The 21,531-nt window shown below is 41.5% G+C and overlaps 1 protein-coding gene across 2 annotated transcripts in view; it reads left to right on the top strand.

The window, feature by feature from the left end:
* The window catches only part of LOC126273114 (dedicator of cytokinesis protein 9), a 319,479-nt gene that overhangs the window by 142,258 nt on the left and 155,690 nt on the right, over positions 1-21,531 (top strand). For both annotated transcript variants that reach the window (XM_049976565.1, XM_049976564.1), the window contains 2 exons: positions 7,472-7,666; positions 20,175-20,321. In XM_049976565.1, coding sequence (XP_049832522.1) covers positions 7,472-7,666; positions 20,175-20,321 — 342 coding nt within the window. The remainder of the gene's footprint in view (positions 1-7,471; positions 7,667-20,174; positions 20,322-21,531) is intronic.

Raw genomic sequence — 21,531 nt, 5'->3', positions numbered from 1 at the left:
AGTAAACTGCAGGAGCGTCTATAGAAAGGTCCCAGAACTGCTCTCATTAATAAACGGTCACAACGCCCATATAGTACTAGGAACAGAAAGTTGGCTGAAACCAGACGTAAACAGTAATGAAATCCTAAACTCTGATTGGAATGTATACCGCAGAGATAGGCTGGACAGTGAAGGGGGAGGCGTGTTTATAGCGATAAGAAGTGCAATAGTATCGAAGGAAATTGAGGGAGATTCGAATTGTGAAATGATTTGGGTGAAGGTCACGGTTAAAGCAGGCTCAGACATGGTAATTGGATGTCTCTATAGGCCCCCGGGCTCAGCAGCTGTTGTGGCTCAGCACCTGAAGAATAATTTGGAGAATATTTCGAGTAGATTTCCCCACCATGTTATAGTTCTGGGTGGAGATTTTAATTTGCCGGATATAGACTGGGAGACTCAAACGTTCATAACGGGTGGCAGGGACAAAGAATCCAGTGAAATATTTTTAAGTGCTTTATCTGAAAACTACCTTGAGCAGTTAAACAGAAAAGCGACTCGTGGCGATAATATATTAGACCTTCTGGTGACAAACAGACCCGAACTATTTGAATCAGTTAATGCAAAACAGGGAATCAGCGATCATAAAGCGGTTACTGTGTCGATGATTTCAGCCGTAAATAGAAATATTAAAAAAGGTAGGAAGATTTTTCTGTTTAGCAAAAGTGACAAAAAGCAGATTACAGAGTACCTGACGGCTCAACACAAAAGTTTTGTCTCAAGTGCAGATAGTGTTGAGGATCAGTGGACAAAGTTCAAAACCATGGTACAATATGCGTTAGATGAGTATGTGCCAAGCAAGATTGTAAGAGATGGAAAAGAGCCACCGTGGTACAACAACCGAGTTAGAAAACTGCTGCGGAAGCAAAGGGAACTTCACAGCAAACATAAACATAGCCAAAGCCTTGCAGACAAACAAAAATTACGCGAAGCGAAATGTAGTGTGAGGAGGGCTATGCGAGAGGCTTTCAATGAATTCGAAAGTAAAGTTCTATGTACTGACTTGGCAGAAAATCCTAAGAAATTTTGGTCCTATGTCAAAGCGGTAGGTGGATCAAAACAAAATGTCCAGACACTCTGTGACCAAAATGGTACTGAAACAGAGGATGACAGACTAAAGGCCGAATTACTAAATGTCTTCTTCCAAAGCTGTTTCACAGAGGAAGACTGCACTGTGCTTCCTTCTCTAGATTGTCGCACAGTTGACAAAATGGTAGATATCGAAGTAGACGACAGAGGGATAGAGAAACAATTAAAATCGCTCAAAAGAGGAAAGGCCGCTGGTCCTGATGGGATACCAGTTCGATTTTACACAGAGTACGCGAAGGAACTTGCCCCCCTTCTTGCAGCGGTGTACCGTAGGTCTCTAGAAGAGCGAAGCGTTCCAAAGGATTGGAAAAGGGCACAGGTCATCCCCGTTCTCAAGAAGGGACGTCGAACAGATGTGCAGAACTATAGACCTATATCTCTAACGTCGATCAGTTGTAGAATTTTGGAACACGTATTATGTTCGAGTATAATGTCTTTTCTGGAGACTAGAAATCTACTCTGTAGGAATCAGCATGGGTTTCGAAAAAGACGATCGTGTGAAACCCAGCTCGCGCTATTCGTCCACGAGACTCAGAGGGCCTTAGACACGGGTTCACAAGTGGATGCCGTGTTTCTTGACTTCCGCAAGGCGTTTGACACAGTTCCCCACAGTCGTTTAATGAACAAAGTAAGAGCATACGGACTATCAGATCAATTGTGTGATTGGATTGAGGAGTTCCTAGATAACAGAACGCAGCACGTCATTCTCAATGGAGAGAAGTCTTCCGAAGTAAGAGTGATTTCAGGTGTGCCGCAGGGGAGTGTCATAGGACCGTTGCTGTTCACAATATACATAAATGACCTGGTGGATGACATCGGAAGTTCACTGAGGCTTTTTGCAGATGATGCTGTGGTGTATCGAGAGGTTGCAACAATGGAAAATTGTACTGAAATGCAGGAGGATCTGCAGCGAATTGACGCATGGTGCACGGAATGGCAATTGAATCTCAATGTAGCGAAGTGTAATGTGATGCAAATACATAGAAAGATAGGTCGCTTATCATTTAGCTACAAAATAGCAGGTCAGCAACTGGAAGCAGTTAATTCCATAAATTATCTGGGAGTACGCATTAGGAGTGATTTAAAATGGAATGATCATATAAAGTTGATCGTCGGTAAAGCAGATGCCAGACTGAGATTCATTGGAAGAATCCTAAGGAAATGCAATCCGACAACAAAGGAAGTAGGTTACAGTACGCTTGTTCGCCCAATGCTTGAATACTGCTCAGCAGTGTGGGATCCGCACCAGGTAGGGTTGATAGAAGAGAGAGAGAAGATCCAACGGAGAGCAGCGCGCTTCGTTACAGGATCATTTAGTAATTGCGAAAGCGTTACGGAGATGATAGATAACCTCCAGTGGAAGACTCTGCAGGAGAGACGCTCAGTAGCTCGGTACGGGCTTTTGTTAAAGTTTCGAGAACATACCTTCACCGAAGAGTCAAGCAGTATATTGCTCCCTCCTACGTATATCTCGCGAAGAGACCATGAGGATAAAATCAGAGAGATTAGAGCCCACACAGAAGCATACCGACAATCCTTCTTTCCACGTACAATACGAGACTGGAATAGAAGGGAGAACCGATAGAGGTACTCAGGGTACCCTCCGCCACACACCGTCAGGTGGCTTGCGGAGTACGGATGTAGATGTAGATGTAGATGTAGATGTTCTTGTTTCCCACTGTTGAAGAGCAATTAGGGGTTGGTGATAGCATCTTTCAGCATGATCGAGCACCTGTTCATGATGCACTGCCTCTGTGCAGAATGATTACACTACAATAACATCCCTGTAATGGACTGGCCTGACCAGAGTCCTGACCTGAATCCTATAGAACACGTTTGGGATGTTTTGGAACGCCGACTTCATGCCAGACCTCTCGGACGAACATTGATACCTCTCCTCAGTACAGCACTCTATGAAGAATGGGCTGCCATTCCCCAAGAAACCTTCCAACACCTAACTGAACATATGCTTGCGACAGTGGAAGCTCTCATCAAGGCTAAGGGTGGGCCAACACTATATGGAATTCCAACATTACCGATGGAGGGCGCCACAATCTTGTAAGTCATTTTCCGCCAGGTGCCTGTTACTTTTGACCACATAGTGTATCTTCTAAGATGAGTCATAGGGGCAGTATTGCCTCACATGTTCTTACATTTCTCTGCAATCCAAACTGATCTTCCTTGAGGTCAGCTCCTACCAGTTTTTCGATTCTTCTGTAAAGAATTTGTGTTAGTATTTTGCAGCTGTGACTTACTAAACTGAGTGTTCGGTAATTTTCACACACGTCAGCAACTGCTTTTTCTGGAATTAGAATTATTACATATTCTTGAAGGCTCAGGGTATTTTGTGTGTCTCATGCATCTTGCACACCAGATGGAAGAGTTTTGTCATGCATAGCTCTTCGAAGGCTATCAGTAGTTCTGACTGAATATTACGTGCCGTACTTGCAAGGCCTTGTTTCAATGTAGATCTTTTGGAGCTTTGTCAAATTCTTCTTGCAGTCTCACACTTCTCATCTCTTCATCTACTTCCACTTTCCTTTCTATAATATTGCTTTCAAGTTCATCTCCCTTGTATAGACCTGCTGTGTACTCCTTCCATCTTTCAGCTTTCCCTTCTTTTCTTAGGACTGGTTTACCATATGAGCTCTTTATATTCATACAGCTGCTTCTCTTTTTACCAAAGGCTTAATTAATTTTCATGTAGGCAGTATCTCTCTTGCCCCCAGTGAAATATGCTTCTAAATCCATACATTTTTCCTCTAGTCATTCCTGCTTAGTAGTTTTGCATTTTCTGTCAATCTCATTTTTTAAACATTTGTATTCCCTTTCACCTACTTCATTTGCTGTGACTTTAAATTTCCTCATTAATTAAATTCAATATCTCTTGTGTTATCCAAAGATTTCTACTAGGTCTCATCTTTTTACCTATTTGAACCTCTGCTGCCTTCACTATTTATCTCTTAAAGCTACCCATTCACCTTCTACTGCATTCTTTTCCCCTATTCTAGTCAACTGCTGCCTAATAACCCTTCTGAACTCTCAACAACCTCTGATTTTTTCAAGCTGTCGAGGTCCCATCTCCTTAATTTCCTACATTTTTCCATTTTCATCACTTTTAATTTACAGTTCATAACCAATAAATTGTGCTCAGAGTCCACATCTGGCTCTGGAAATGTCTTACAATTTAAAATCTGGTTCCTAAATCTCTATTTAACCATTATATAATCAGTCTGAAGCCCTGCCGTGTCAACAGGTCTCTTCCACTTGTACAACCTTCTTTTATAATTATTAAACCAGGTGCAAACTGCAAAACAAATAGGTGGACTGACAACAATTACTAAATAACAAGGAAAGTTAAGGTTGGAAACCAAAGCTTTACATGTAAAAAGGTGAGAGATTAAAATCAAAACTTGTGACAAGATAGAATGTTCAGAATTAAAACTTCTTGTGACAATATAGAATATTCAGAACTGTGTAAGTGTGTAAGGAAGAATATGAAAGCCAACATACAAAAATACAATGAAAACACCATAAAATTAGCATTAGAGAAGAAAAGGAGCTGCAAGATAGCTAAACAAAAGCGTGTTATTGGTAAAAACGAAATTATAGCACTTGACGGTGATAATGGGCACATAACGGAAAAGGAAGACATTCTAAAGCATATAAAGAATTTATATAGTAAATTACATGAAACAACACATGAACCACCAGGAAAACCTTACGCAGATGATGATGAAATCCCCAAAATCCTCCCCGAAGGAAAAAGAAAAGCTATAAACGAGTTGCAGAAATGACAAAGCAGGGGGTCATGATGATCTGACAATTGACATACTCAAGCTTACAGGGGAGGAAACAGAGAAACATCTGGCTGGAGACTTTGCTTTGTGTATACAGAATGGCAGTATCCCAACCTGCTGGAGCTAAGCAAACATAATCTTACTACATTAGAAGGGAAGTATTCACGATCTGAAGAACTACTGCCCCATTAGCGTACTTTCTGCTATATATAAAGTGTTCACTAAAGTCCTGATAAATCGCATTAAAATGATAGTGGAAACTGCACAACCCATAGAACAAGCTGGATTTCACAGTGGTTCCAGTACAATTGACCATATAAACACACTGCTTGAGGTAATTAGTTGAGCCAGTGAGCATGAAATGCCACTGTGTATAGCCTTCATTGACTTCAAAAAAGCCTTTGATTCTGTCAGCCACAGTGCAATTGTACAAGCACTGACTGAGGAAGGAGTGGAAACAAAATATATGAATGTATTGTACAACATTTATGACACATCTGTAGCATCTATCAACATAGGAGAAAACAAGTGCAAATTTCCCATTGGAAAAGAAGTAAAGCAGGGCGATCCTGTATCCCTGAAGTTATTTATAGCGGTTCTCGAGATGGCTATGTCCAAAATTATTTTGAACAACAGAGGAATAAGGATAAATGGTAAAAGGCTCACCAACCTGAGATATGCTGATGATATAGTGGTTCCAGCTAACAGTAAGATGGAAATGCAGTCCTTTATAAAAGACTAAACAGATTGTTGTCAGGAAGTTGGCACTTAAAATAAATCACTCTAAGACTAAGGTTATGCATAATAAGTGAGCTGCAGGACGTGTAACACTGAATGGCATCATCCTAAACAGTGTTACAGAATACATTTGAAATCTGAAATTTTTCATCGAATTAAACTGGGTTGGAGGGCTTATGGAAGGAATGCAACAATTTTCAAACCTAACATGCCAGTCTACTTAAAGAAGACAGTTTTTGATCAGTGTGTCCTACCAGTTTTTATGGACGGGTGTGAAACTTGAACTTTGAATGAATTTTTCAAAAGGAAACTTAGAACTGCTCAGAGAGCTATGGAAAGGTCAATGTTACGTCTCTCTACGAAAGTGAAGACATAAGAACAATAACAGGAGTAAAAGATATTATAGAACGGGTTAAAACTCCAAAATGCCAGTGGGCAGGACATATTGCATGAACGAAGGATGGAAGATGGACAAAATCAGTTTTAGAGCGGAGTTCCATAGAAAAATGAAGACCACCAGGCAGACCACCTGATCGCTGGAATAAGGAACTCAGGGAAGTTGCAGGCTTCAACTGGCAGAAGACAGCAGCAGACAGAGATGCATGGAAACACCTCCCAAAAATGTATTTAATAACTTAAAGAGGCTACATCTTGTATAGATTGAATTAGCTGAACAATAAATAAATAACAACCAAGTGTCAGCAATGATTAAATTTTACTCGGTGCAACATTCTAGCTGGGTGCATCCTCTTTCATTGCTTTCCGCCAGCCCATATTCACGTGCTATTTTCCTTCTCTTCCTTTTCACGCTATTGAATTCCAGTCCCCCATCACAATTAAATTTTTGTCTCCTTTAACTATCTGAATAATTTCTTTTATCTCACCATACATTTCTTCATCTGCAGAGCTAGTTGGCATGCAAACTTTTATTACTGTGGTAGGCATTGGCTTCATGTCTATCTTGGCTATGATAATGCATTCACTATGCTGTTAATAGTAGCATACTCACATTCCAATTTCTTTAGAATGCCAGTTTTGTTTCTCTTGATGATGACACCCTCCTGAGTACTCCGCACCTGGGATCCAAATGGCGACTATTTTACCGCCGAATATTTTACCCAAGACGACGCCACTATCATTTAACCATACGGTAGAGCTACTTGTAGTCTCCCCTTGCTTTCAGCCATTTGCAATTCCGGCACAGCAAGGCCATTTTGGCCAATATTACAAGGTCAGATAGGTCAATCATCCAGACTTTTGCCCCTGAAATGACTGAAAAGGTTATTGCTCCTCCTCAGGAACATCATGCTTTTCTGGCCTCTCAACAGGTACCCCTCCGTTGTAGTTGTACCAATGGTATGGCTATCTGTATTGCTGAGGCATGCAAGCCACCCTACCTACTGCGAAGCTCCATGGGGGGACATAGAACATACCAAGCAACCAATAAAAGCATAGAACATGCTAAACAATAAAAGCACAATGAATTTCAAAAGTCAGAGTGTAAACAGATTTTTGAAAGAATAAATATGTTTTTATAATTTACATAATATTCTTCACCATAAATGTCTAGTGCTACACGCTTTATAAAGTAGCCTACATTCTCCATACTAAATTAAATTGAAATTGGTTCAGCTGTTTAATCATGAAAATGTAATAGATAGATTCGATTTCATAATTATATTATTGGAATGGATTGTAGCAAATTAATGTGAGAGTAACACTTAGTTTCAGAAATGTTTGAATGTATGTGTCACACTGTTAAAGTATGTGTTTATTATATACTTATACTACAAATCCCTATCTTTCAGTTTGTTTTTGTGCCTCCTACTGTGCAGTCGTCAACAACAGTCCATGAAGAAATGAGTAGACATTTGCCAACTCTTTTACGTCCTGCAAATACAGATTTCCTTGTTGTCAATAAATTTATGCATCATTCAAGTTTCTTTTTTGATGTGATGGTGAAAAGTATGGCACAATATTTGTTGACCACTGGCCGTATAAAGGTAAGAAGACTGACACTTTAAAAAAAAAGAAAAAAAATAATAGCTGTCATAAGTTTCCGTATTGTAGTTTTCTGTGATAAACCAAATTCTAACACTAAACTAAACTAAACTAAACTAAACTTAATAAAATATTTTTGTGTAGACTTAAATGTTTCACCAGTGTTTCTGTTATCGCAGAATTTAAATAGCTGTGAACAGAATGATTTATTCTCTTATGTGGGTTATAAGATACTTGATTGGTATATTATATTAATAGTAATCATGGGTTTTATACTAAAATACCAAGTTGACCAAAAGATAACATACAAAATGTTGCTCTTATGGCAGTCTGGCTCGCATAGAAATACCCAGGATTCTAATTGATAGCAAAAAACTGTATTTTCTGAATAGTCACCAACAAGTGACAGAAGTGCTGTGAGTTACTATTGAAACAGGCTTGCTAGCTGTCACTTTTCACAAGTGACTGTGAGCAACATACCTTGCTATGATGGTTGTAAATTTCTGCTGTAGTGAATACCAAAGTTAATGAACGTTCTTGTATGATCAGACATGCTAACTTTTATGAACCAAAGAACTCGTAGTGAACCAGTATCATCATAGCTAGTCATATCCACACGTAAATTGTACCTCATATTGCTCACTGTGTGGAACTTGGAGGGGAGAGGGGAAAATGTTATGTTACACACATCAAAATTGTGATGGAAACATTTGAAGAAATAGGCTATACAAGCATGAACAAGAGTAGAAGATGTGAAATACCTGTGGGGAACTTATACATGGGACCATTCTATAAATAGAAAATTCAATTTGGTGGATAACTGAATGTCTAATTGGTATATTGCATAAGTGAGAAAACCGGCAGGATTTATAGTACAGCAGCAACAGTTCAGAGATACCTGAAGTGATATCCTTACAAAATTTAACAGGTACCAAATATGGGATCAAACAGTATTGTGTGATACATAGCAGGATAGCATAGGTCAGGATATAGCAAGTCCTATCCAATAATTACTACCACTGCCTTTTGTTAGTAATTGTATCATCAGTCTTTTCCACATGGTTGGTCTCCATTGTCTCCAGATTTTACATGCTACATCTTAATCATGTCTGTCACCAATGCTTCGATTACCTTTCAGCGTGCTCAGAAATAAGGAATATCTTTTCTTTGTGGTCAGAAATAAGGAATATCTTTCCTACAATTCTTCCTAACTCTGTCCAAGAGAGATTCCATGATGTCATGCCAGCTCTGGTGTAACTTTTGCAAAATGTTTCATGTGAGTGTAACCACCAGCCAGCTGTCTACCAGAATGTTTGACTGCTGTATAACTGAGTCCAAGAGCAGATTGTTGACCTCCCAGTGGTAGAACAGCTCAACTTAAATGACTGCTTCACAACCCTTACAATTTGGATCCTCTCTGCCCCTTTACACTGCAGTTCCACCTTCTCTAAATTAACCAAACAGGGATTGTCCTTACAACACATCTTCAATCGTACAAATCTTTTGGCTTCAGCCTCTAGTAGCCTTGGTCCCCATAATCTGTAATTTCCATCTTCTTCTGATCTAACCCCCAACCCCTACCTTCCAACCACTCCTCTCTTTCATTGAGTGTCATATGGACCTCCCCCTGTCTGTACCAATGCAAGCTCACTGGTTACACATTCCTGTCTAATTTCCAGTATGCTGCTCCCTCCCAGACTTCAGCTACCCCTCACCCCACCACTTTGTTTCCCTCCCTGTTCCTTTTTACCTCACCCCACTCAAGCTGGGAGAAATGTAGTAGGCTGAGTAACTGTGTATGTGTGTGTGTGTGTGTGTGTGTGTGTGCGCGTGTGTGTGTGCGTGTGTGCGCGTGTGTGTGCGTGTGTGTGCGCACACACTTGCACTTCTGAGTTTGTGTTTCTACAGTGTTCCACTTGTTGTAAGTCTCATAAAAATAGCCCCATGCCCAAGGTAGGTTCCAAAGGTTTCCGGCCTGAGTACATTTTTAAAGTTGTAAAAATAAAACAATAATGCTATTTTTCAATGTAATCACCTTTTATTTCAGTACCCTTTTTGCATCTGTGAATTAACAATTATTTGCCTTTCGGAAGGTAATCTGATTGTTTGTCAGCAAAATGTCCCATTATAGCAGCTTTCACTTCGTCATTATCAAATTTCTGTCCTTGAAGATCTTCCTTCAGTTTGGAGAACAGATGGTAGTCACTTGGTATTAGATCTGGGCTATAGGATGGGTGGTCAGTCTCCTGGAAGCCTTCACAATTGCTGCCATGTGCACTGGCACATTGTTGTGGAGAAGACAAACACCATGTGACAACCTTCTTCACCTCTTTAGTTCGATGGAGTTGTGTAGTGCATTCACAGTGGTATTTCTTACTTTAAAATAAACTAAGAGAATTCCTTAGGGATCCCAGACGATTGTTGGCATGGTTTTCTTAGTGGACTTAGTGATCTTCATCTTTCTTGGTGGAACTTCACCTGTTTTATACCATTCAAGAGTGTCTACTTTGGACAGAATATCATAATATAGAACCATAGTTTCATCCCCTGTTGTAACAGTGGATTCCAGTACTTGTGGTGCAACAAGTCATGCGCTGCTCCTTCTGCATTGCAGAGAGAAATATGGGCTTCCATCTTGCACTGACCTTTTTCATATTCAAATCATTATGCATGACCTGGAAAATGGGTGTTTTAGATAACGCTAATCTTGCTGCAATTTCCTTGGATATCAACCCCCTGTCACTCAGAACTTCACTTTCAGCAATAGTGATGGTTTTCTCAGTCACCACCTCAACAGGTCAACCAACACGTGGATCATCAGCAATGCTCTCTCTGCCTGGACAAAACTGTTTACACCATTACTTCACTGGATAGTATGAAGGGGGAACATCACTGTAAACACCATCAAAGTGGACTTTGATTTAACCTGGTGCAAGCCTATTTTTTGTCAGGAACTTCATCAGTGCATGATACTCAATTTTTATCCATTGTAGCACTGCAGCACACAACTTCTTCCTCAGAGTCTCACCATTTGACTGATGCTAGTAGTGGGTTGCAGTTCATGTGCACATTTACTGACAGATGTTGCTAGCTCACCTTCAGGGCATTTTAACTTTCGCATTTGTATATAAGGTCAGACAGGAAACTTGTGGAACTTACCTTGTATTTATATGCCTTACTGTGAAAGTGGCAGTGTACTACTTGCTGTAACTTCTATGTTGACTCATCTTTTTGGATCTTTCAGTGTTCATCATTTTGGAATAAAAGGTGATCTAGAGCATTGAATTAAGTTTCCCAGAGCCTGTGTCACAGTGTTTTGTTGTTCGCAACTCTGTTAGCAATTTTGCAGGCATCTTCATTATTTCATATCAAGTTAATAAAATACAAGAGATTTGTTTCAGGGCAAGATTAGCCAGACAATGGATTTTGCATGAGGCACTGATGGACCATCCAGCATACTGTGATATAAAAAACTGTGAGTGCAGTGTATATTTTGGCCAGGCACCTAGGCCTGCATCTGGCAGAATTGACTCATCTTGTTTGCTAGTCTTAAAAAAGCTTATGGTAACACAAACAGAGAAAAGTTGTGGCAGGAAAATGCAAACGTTACAAACCTTGGTTTGAAACAGTGAATGAAGGAGGAGAGTATTCCACGATTTTTGACATAAAAACAGGAGTCAAGCAACGAGATGGAAATCTGCCATTCTTGTTCATCATAGTAATAGAAGAAGCACTGGATACAGCAAGTGAAGCAGAAGATATTATTAGCATAGGAATAGCAATTAATGTACTTGCCTTTGCAGAAGGTGTAGCATTAATTGCAGAAAGTCTAGATGACATGAAAATACTGTCAGTAAAGCTATTTAAAAAGGCAAGGGAATTCTGATTATTGGTAAATTATGAGAAAACAAAGTTCAGGAGGGTACAAAGTAGAACAGAAACCCTGCGGACTGACGACCATACGTTTTAGTAAGTAGATGAGTTCAGATATCTACGGTTGGTAGTAAAGAACAGAAACTATGCTACACAAGAAATAGAAGTGATGATCAAAACAGAGTCCAGAGTGTTATATTCACTCAACAAATTACTGTTCTCCAATTTTTTTCAATAGGAATAGAAATAAGGTATTACTCTATGAGCCAGAATCATGGAGAATAGATAAGTATACGGAGAGAAAGGTAAAGAAGATTTTTGGAGAATTTTGTGGGGGAGAAGAATGACGAAGAGGAAAGCACAGGCAGCTTGAAGGAAATATTCAGTGAACCAGATGTTGTTGTGGAAGCCAAGACATGGAGTCTGATATGAGCTGTACACATTTATAGAAGAGAGGAGGAATCAGGATTGAGAAAAGTGTCAGAAGAAACACAAGGGTGAAGACCTTCAGGCAGACTGAAAATAAGACGGAGAGACCAGATCACAAAGTATCTTCAGATACTTGGAGCAGAGGAAGAAGATGCCAAGTACTGTGTAGGAGACTAGTTAACAAGATCAAAACCAGGCTGTGGTGAGACCTGGAGAGTAAGTAAGTAATTATTTGTAGGGATTTAATTTTGTCCTCTTGTGTGGATGATAGTATGCCAAAGACCATTCCCCTAATCAATTAAGGAGAATTGAGAGCTGTGTTTTCATAGAATTTATCAGCACTGTGAGATTTGCTTCTTAATCGTTCCAGATCAATTTTTCCTTTCAATTCCTAATCCGCAGCAACTAACTTGGAATTGACTGTTTGTTCCCTTCTGTACATGAAAAATTAGTCCACAGAGAAACAAGAGCCAGATAAAGATGGGAACTGAAACGATATGTTCCTATCAGGCAAGAGACAAATACATATAGAAAAGTGGAAGACTCATTGCCTCGGTGGAGGTGGAGGACGAGCAGCAGCATATAAGAGGACAGCAGAGACTATAGGCAGGTGAAGCATTAAAGAAATTAATAGACCCATGATAGAAATGGAAGATATCTGGAGCACGTCCAGGCTTAGGAATCATAGCCTCATAAGTGACCCAACTTACGAAACGGGAGCTCTCAACCTCACTATGAAATTATAGATGTTGTTTTACCAAGTGATGACAGCTGTGGCTTGTTGCAGGAATGTAATGATAGTATGGGATCAATAATATGTAGTTTTGGATGAGTGCAATCTGTCATACACCCATTGGGAATATGGATTAACTGAAAAGATATCAAACAAGCAAGCACATTTCCATACGTCTATACTTGTACTCGCTGAAGAAAATTGGGAAGTAGTGCAGAATGACAAAATTTTCCCTTTTTCTTCCGTTTGAAATTATTTACTTTACACTTTGTTAGATATATAAATGGTTTTGTGATGCCAAGTGAGTACATAGCAGTTGGGGGGGGGGGGGGGGGGACAAAAAAACTGAAAGGGTGAAAATAACTGACAAAAAAAGTGGTGACATAAGGCCAGGCCACACAGCATCAAGTATTGCTGGTACTTTGCGACACTGGTGGAAACCATCCTGGCCCCATGTCGAACCTAGGATCCTTGTGAACTGGCTGGAGCATTGGGTGATAGCACCCACTGGGTGGCTTCAAATCAGTGGATCAAGTTCAAAGCCTGTAATTATTATGATGAGCTGAGGGTTCATAGATCAGTGGATTCAATTAGTTTGTGATACTGCTTGAAGAGAATGGAATAGCTGACAGATACATTTGACTAGTGACAGGCATGGAGTGTGCTGGGCAAATGCATGATGCTGAAGGAATGCTACTACTGGCTGGGCTGTGAGCACTTATGCTCCCTCCAATGGGCTGCGTTATAATTGTGCCTATGGGAACGCTCGTTCTACACCAGTAAGAAAGCAGTCAACCAATTACAGGAGAATTGCACATCATAGGGTGCTGTGCCAGTGTTTTCACAGTGCCCAGCTGCAGATTTCCTTAGTGGCTGGCCTGTATAGCTCTTAGATGGTTGTGAAGGCCACAGTGCTACTTACCCCTTCGGAGAGTTTGATTCTCCAAATTCCAGGCTGCTCCTGGGCTTGTGAACTATTAAAACAATATGGTACTGCTGCACCTACAGTTTTCCCCTGCCCCTGTGGTGCACTCTTTTCCATGCCACTTTTTACACTTTATCCATTGTCTGATCTTCTTGCCCATACTCTCCATCATGTGGTGTTGTGCATCACTTTGGTTAAACTTTGTGGTCAGTCCATTGGTTTGGAAGGTAATGGACTGGGAGAACAGGTGGTAGATGGCTTCTCACCAGTGATGGAGACAGGCCACACAAGTGATTACAGAGATTATGACAGTTTCTGAAGTTGAAATTCTGATTACTATGACTCATTGGTGACACCCTCTGCAGTTTTATTGAGTATGCTGAAATGACTGTTCTGCCCTCATTTGCCCATCCTGTGCTGTTGACAGCTTGCTGAGGGAATTATGTGTGGCAGGATCAGCAGTAGCATTCAGGTATGTTAGATTCTTTACTGGCAGAATTTTGAAAGGGTTATTGGGTATGTACAGCATAGGGTACATTATGTTCAGAGCCCCTCCTGGGGGGCTCACGGCTCTTTTGTGGGGATTGTCCACGGTGCTCACAGGGCCCCTTGCCCATTCTTCCTTCCTGGGTTGCATCTCTTTCCCTGTGCCCCACCCTCTACGTCCTTGTTCCTTCCCTTCTGTCTCCTCGTTTCCCTCTCTCCGAGTCCTTACTTACATCAGTTGACTATCCATCTGTTTTTGTTTTTCTTGCTTTTTCTTTTTCACCTTTTCTTTTTGGCGTTTTTAGTCCTCTTTTAGGGTTTGACCTCCTCTCCTAAATTTTTTTCCCTAATGTGAGCCAGCTGAGGAATAACACTTTACTTAGTGTCTTCGGCGTGTAGCCTTACCACCTCTTCCATCTTTTCCTGGACTCTGTTGTCCTTTAACACTGTAGTCAGCATGGTAGCAATTGGTGTGGTTATGTACTCTTTGGTTGAGTCCCATGACAACACAGTGATTACACTTCTGATACCTGAGTTGTTACCTCCCTGTGTGTGCAGGAGTGGTTGCTTGTCACTCTGGAGCACTGGAACTTCCGGCAGTGGGTGTCGTGCCAGACGGTTGGGTGGCAACCAAGGAGAGAGCCCCTGATCAGAGTGAGTGGTATTAGGTGGACGTTTCTTGTATGTAACACATTAAGCTTCAAAAAACTGGCAATTCTTCTATGGACTTCTCCTAAGTTGGCAGTGGAACTTTTAATACTGCTTCTTATGATCCTCTGGTCTTCCCTTACCTGGCTACACCCTGGGAGGAGGTCCAGGCTGGGAGACTTTGAGTGAAACCCTTTTCCCACTACCTGGTCTGCACCAGGACTGATGGGGACACTTTCACCGCAACCAAGCTATTGTTTTGTGTGGAACTTATTGAAGACAAATTTGGTAAAGTGGACTCTCTGAGTAAGATGTGGTTGGGTTTGCTGTTAATCAAAACTACTTCTGCTGCCCAATCTGCTGCTCTTCTTGCGTATGACCATCTTGACAACATCCTCATGACTATTACTCCTCACCAGCCCTTGAACATTGTTCAGGGAGTCCTTAAGGACAATCACATCAGTATCGGTGCCTTTATTCTGGCATTTGAGGGTTTACCCTCCTGGAGAAAACTAAGATAATGGTGTATCGGTGTGAAGTGAAACTGTACAGCGATACATCCTGCCAACCATCATTATTAACGGACTTGTGACCTCTGTTGGACTGTTGGTCACCACTGCTCTGTATGTGAATGGTGCCTGTATCTGGGCTAGTTCCCACTCAGTGTGGGGCAACAGCTTCCGGGTGCCAAGGAGCACACTTCCACATAAATGCTCACACATACTTTTCAATTCCGTCCGGGGAAGAAAATTGGCCTTGCCCTTGTCAAAGGAACCATCTTGGCATTTGCCATGAGCAGTTTAGTGAAATCACAGAAAATCTAAATATGGAAGGTCAGATGGGGATTTGAATCATCAAATTCTCAAATGTAAGTCCAGTGTGCTAACCATTGTGCCACCTCGCTCAGTCTGTTCTTTCTTGATGCCCAAAGCCAGACTGTGGTCCACCAGTTCCATTTCTTGGTTCTTCTTCTTGACAAGTTTACTTGGTTGCCCCATATCCTCCTTCTGAAGATTGGTGTTTATGTAAACTCAATGCCCTTTACTTCCTTGCTCACACCTCTCGTGGCGTGTATCGTTTGACTCTTCTTGTCTGTATCGGGCCTTAGTTCTGTTCTGTCTGGACTGTGGTTGTCAAGTTTATTGCTCAGCTGCTGCTACCCCATTGCTTCTCTTGAACCTGGTCCACCATTCATAATATCCATTTGGCCTCCAATGCCTTTTGTATTAGCCCTGTCAATAGTCTTCTGGTTGACACTGGTGTCCCCCTCCCCCTTCCATTTTGTTGGTCCCAGCTCCGGGTTTCGTGTGCCATCACTAGCTCACTCCTACTATTCTATTCTTTTTCCATCTTTGGAGCATACCCAGGCCGTTTTCTGCCCTCTGGTGGGTTTACCGGTTTGGGCCCGCCATGGTTCTCTCAGCCGCCATTTCCATCTTTTCTCTTGTCCTGTACCCCATGTTCTCTCCCGAGCACCCCTTTCGTTAGCTCCTTGGTCCCAGATTCAGTAGGGTCTCTTGTGGTGTCCAAAAGTCTCCATCACTCCAATGGTGTTTCTTGTTTGTCCTTCCTGCTCTAGGGGGAGTTTCAGGATGCTATTGCACTGATGGCTCTAAATCTGCCATTCACTTGGGATATGCCTTCACATCTTCTGTTGGCACAGAACATCACCTCTTGCCTGCCACATGTGGGGTGTTTACCATGCAACTGATTACCATCTATCCGGCCCTCTACTGTATTAAACAGTCATCCCCTACTTAAGTTTTGTTGTGTATGGACTCTACGAGTGGCATTCAGGCTGTCACCTTGTGTTTTTCCTGCCACCTCTTGCTCTCTGCCTTTTGCAATCTTCTCACATATTTTGACTGTGCTGTTAGTTTGGTTGTTTTCTTTTGAGTTTCCAGCCACGTGGGTATCCCAGTTAATGAGCTTGCCAATCGTGTGGCTGGGGGACAACCATCTACCCCCTATTCTCTGTGATCCCTCTAGGGGCAGATTTGCACTTTTACATCCGATTCCTTTTTGATCAGTTGTGGTCAGACTTTCGAGGGGCCACGCCCTTGTCTAATAAATTTCATGTATTCTTCGCTCCACCTCTCCCTGTGGGAATCTACCATCTTCGAATCAGCCATGCCAGGTTGACCCAAGGTTTTTTACTCCATAATGAATTTTAACCTCCCCCCTCCTCCTCTTCCCTCATGGTTATCCATATTTTGCTGGACTGCCCCCACCTTTCGGCCTTCACTCTCAATATGCCTTCACTCTCAATATGCCTTTTCACCTTTCTTGTCCTGGGTGTTAGCGGATGACACTCGAATGGTTATGTTGGTCCTCAGTTCTCTTAGCAAAAGTGGTTTGTCGTCTCAAATTGAAGTGCCTGAATTTCCTCCTGGAATCGGAGTCCCTCGGTTAGCATTGGTGTTGTTTGGGAGGCCTTTGGCCTTGCCTCCGTGCTGGCCAGGTCCCCCCCTCCACCTAGTCATTTGTACTGTTTTGTTTCCCTTTTTCTTGTACCTTCTTCCCCTGGTGTTGTTCTGTTCTGTCATGATTGTGATATGGTATTGGGATGCTCATACTGCAACACCTCTGGGGTGCCCCCTGTTCTCACACTCTCTTCGTCTTTCCCTCCTGTTCTCTACTCTTCCTGCTGCCCTGATCTTCTTGTTGCCTCTTTGTTTGCCCATTTTCCCAACTCATTGACTGAACTGTACGTTTATGTTGCTCCTCCCTCATTTTCTGCCATCTTACATCGTATGATCGATGACCTCACTCTTTGGTCCCCTCCCCCCTTCTCCTGCCCCTCTCCCTCAACCTACTAACTAACCATTAGGTTCAGAACCAAAGGCCCTGTTATTGTCACTAATAGCCAAAACGTCCATCCCAAAATGTCACATTGAGTCCTGTTTTGCAGTATCCCAGTGTCCCATAATTGCAGTAATTTTGTTCTCATTGTGGTCTTGCTCATGACAGATGATGATAGCTATGACTGAGTCTTGTGTTAAGTACACCCAAGGAGTTTTTACCTTCTGAAGTGACTGGATTGCAAGGTTGTCCCATGGGTATTTACCTAGGTGTGTTCCCGTAAGGAATTGTCTATTTCACCTGTTCCAGTGACAGTTTGGACCATTGTGGAGGGCATACAATAACCTCCTCCTCCTGACATTGGCACTGCTCTTCTGCTGCATTCAATACATAAGTCTTCCTAACAGGTATAACTAACATCATCTCCTTTGTCTCAAGAAGTATAATTTTTCATAAATCCCCCCCCCCCCCCCCCCCACACACACACACACTTCACCAAACATGGGTGTATTGCAAAGCATTTGTATCTTCTGTTAGCACATGCTACTCCGATCACCCTCCTCTCTTCTCTGTTTTGGTGTATCTCTTGATTTTAGTGCATATGTGCAGACTGGGTGGGAGCAGCGTGATCACTTTGTCATGCCATGTTTCCTTTCTTACTCGCCAACCTCCTTTTTTATTGGGACCTGTGCGAAAAATGGTGGTAAAGCCTCTGGCACACTCTGAAATGGCCGAATGCAACCTGTGTGAGTAATGGTGATAAAGCCTCCAGCACACTCTAAACTGGCCAAATGCACTCAACATGGATGACTGTGGTATGAGTAGGGAACTGTAATTTCATGTTAACTGGTGAAGTCATCTTGACCACTTGGTACAGACCTTGGTAGCAGCCACAAATGATTTTCCCATTGGGGTGTATGGGCCCAGCAACACCACCTATTGCCGTACGTGGTATTTAAGCAACTTGCCATTCTGTTGCCCCATTTGCTTCTGCTGTTCTCAGGCCTCTGTGTTTGTGTTTTGCACTTCACACCATGCTGGTGGCAAGGTTTTCACGAAATTCTGCTCTGTCTCACTTCCACTGTGGGTTTAAATTCTGCTCTGTCTCACTTCCACTGTGGGTTTCAATATCTCGTAAGGTGAAGGCAGCTTTGAGTATCATCATACCTTGTGATGTTGGTGGGAAGTATGGAGGCTTGACATTGAACCCAGGACTCTTCGAGACTGGCTGGAGTGTAACACATTAGTACCCACTGGATGATCTTGCCTCGTTGGATCCATTTCATAGCCCAGAACTATGAGGGCTAGCTGATGGCTCGTAGATCAATTGATTTGCCTGGTTGGTGACATTCCGTGCTGCACTTGAGCCTGGAGTGGCTAAGCCATACGTCCAATCAATGACTTTAGGGTACTTCATCAGTTGAATGCACACTGCCGAAGGAATGAAACTTGTACAAGGGGAAACTTGAACAGAAAGTTCAAGAATATTGAGTGGAAAGAAATAAGAGTTATCGGCTATGATAGTGCGATGATAACTAAAGAAAATGGAGTGATACCACCAAAAAATGTGTTCAACAACAGGACAGATTAACAAAAGACAAAATACAGGCTATACAAACTAAGATGTCATTTAAACTTCTAGGTTTATCATCTATTGCTTGGTAAATTGATGTTTTCTTTCATCGTGTGACTGAAAGATACTTTGTTTGTATTAATTATTTTGCAAAATTATGCTTGAAAAATTATAGTGACACTCAGAACAGCTGCAGCTGATGAAGTGACATGGTACATGAAACACAGAAGAATAGTTGTACACATGTTCCAGTATTTCATGAGTGTGTAGAATAATCACACTTGAATGTCTTTTACTCTCCAGTTATCTTGTATTTAAGCCAACATGTAGTTGTCTTGTATTAAACCAACAACTAAGCTACAACATTTTCATCGCCATTTTACATCTGTTTATTGTCTTATTGCAAGATAAAGATACTTGTCACAACATATTACATATAAGTCATTACGTTTAAATTTTGTACATTGTTTGTTGGCTTTGTCAACATGAATTGCAATAGTATTTGTCATTATAAATTTCTAATTGGCTGAGGTGTGGTGTTGGTCCCAGGGAAGAAGAATTGGTGATTTGTTGCATTACTAACCCCTAGAGTAGTTCTCTCTCTCTCTCTCTCTCTCTCTCTCTCTCTCTCTCTCTCTCACACACACACACACACACACACACACACACAGTGTGCCAAAACCCTGCGCATTCAAGATAATGTGAGTTTAGACAGACAGACAGTAAAACAACAGCAGCAGATGGCATCTGTGGTTATCTTTCTTAACTAGCCTAGGTTCATACATAGGTGCACCTTTCATGCACACTTTTGGATACTATGACATTTTGGACCTTAATCAAGTTTTCACATATAGTTCTGTATTTTATTGATTTTACTTCAAATGATTTGGAGATGCACTCACTATTGATAGTAACATTTTCAAGCACTTAAACTTATGATGCTACAACTTTTAATTTCTGTGTTATTCATACTGAATTTGTATAATTTCTGAAGCCTGTGTTGGTAATTCATCCTGAAACTTAATATACTTTTTCTTCCAGATGCATCGAAATGAAAGATTTGCTTCAGACTTCTTGTTCAGAATACAGAATCTGCTTCAAGTTCTGTGTCCTTATATAATACAAAAGTACAAAGAAATGCCTATAGAAACTCAAGAGCTGAATTGCAGTATTGCAAGTTTTCTCAAGGTTGGTGTGTGTTACATAGGGCTTTAGAATAAATCTGATTTGCATTTATATCATATGACACCTCCAATGTGCTTCTCTCCTACTACATGGAAGTGGCGATACTGAGAAAATTATTGATTATAGATACCTATTGTTGTGCACATTCTCTTCTTGCCTTTGATAACATGACATATGGAAAGGAGCATGAGCTGATGAAAATATATAAGATTTCTGCACGGGCTTAACTGAACAATAAAAGAGTGTCAACGTACAAAAGTCATATTTTGTGCACAGTATGTCTAGAATAACATTAATGAAAATCTTATAAAATTTATAATATAATTGAAAACCATACAATAAGCAACTTCGTCACTCCAGAAGAATATTAAGACTGTGCACTTGAAATTCAGCTCTGTGTGTGGTAGTTATTCAGAAGTTAACATTAGAAGTAATTGGGACATATCATTAATATTACTCACCATATAGCAGAGATGCTGAGTCGCAGATAGGCACAACAAAAAGGCTATCACAAATAAAGCTTTCAGCCAGTAAGGTGTTTGTCGAAAATAGGTCACACACACACACACACACACACACACACACACACACACACACACACACACACACACTGACTGCTGTCTCAGGCAACATAAGTCACACTGTGAGCAGTAGCAGCAGTGCATGATGGGAGTGGCGACTGGGTGGGGGTAAAGGAGGCTGGGGTGGGGAGGAGAAGCGATAGTAGGCTAGGGGTGGCAGACAGTGAAGTGCTGCTGGGAAGCGCACAGGGATGAGGTGGAGAGAGGGTAGGGCAACTATGTGCAGTGAGGAGTTGAGACGGAAGGTAGGGAAGAAAGGGGGGGGGGGGGGGAGGGTAGCACAAAAGGAGAGAAGTAAAAAGGCTGGGTTTGATGATGGAGTGAGTGCTATGTAGTGCTGGAATGGGAACAGAGAAGGGGCTGGATGGGTAGGACAATGACTAACGAAGGTTGGGACCATGAGCATTATTGGAATGTAGGATATATTGCAAAGGAAACTTCCCTCTTGTGAAATTCAGAAAAGCTGGTGTTGGTGGGAAGGATCCATATGGTACAGGCTGTGAAGCAGTTATTGAAATGAAGGAAGCAATGTTTGGTACTGTGCTCAGCAACAGGGTGGTCCATTTGTTTCTTGGCCACAGTTAATCAGTGGCAATTCATGCTGACAAGCAGCTTGTTGGTTGTCATGCCCA

This window comes from Schistocerca gregaria, chromosome 5, assembly GCF_023897955.1.
Source record: "Schistocerca gregaria isolate iqSchGreg1 chromosome 5, iqSchGreg1.2, whole genome shotgun sequence".
NCBI lineage: Eukaryota > Metazoa > Arthropoda > Insecta > Orthoptera > Acrididae > Schistocerca > Schistocerca gregaria.
The sequence above is the reverse complement of the archived record's forward strand: the minus strand, read 5'-3'. Positions and strand labels throughout refer to the sequence as shown.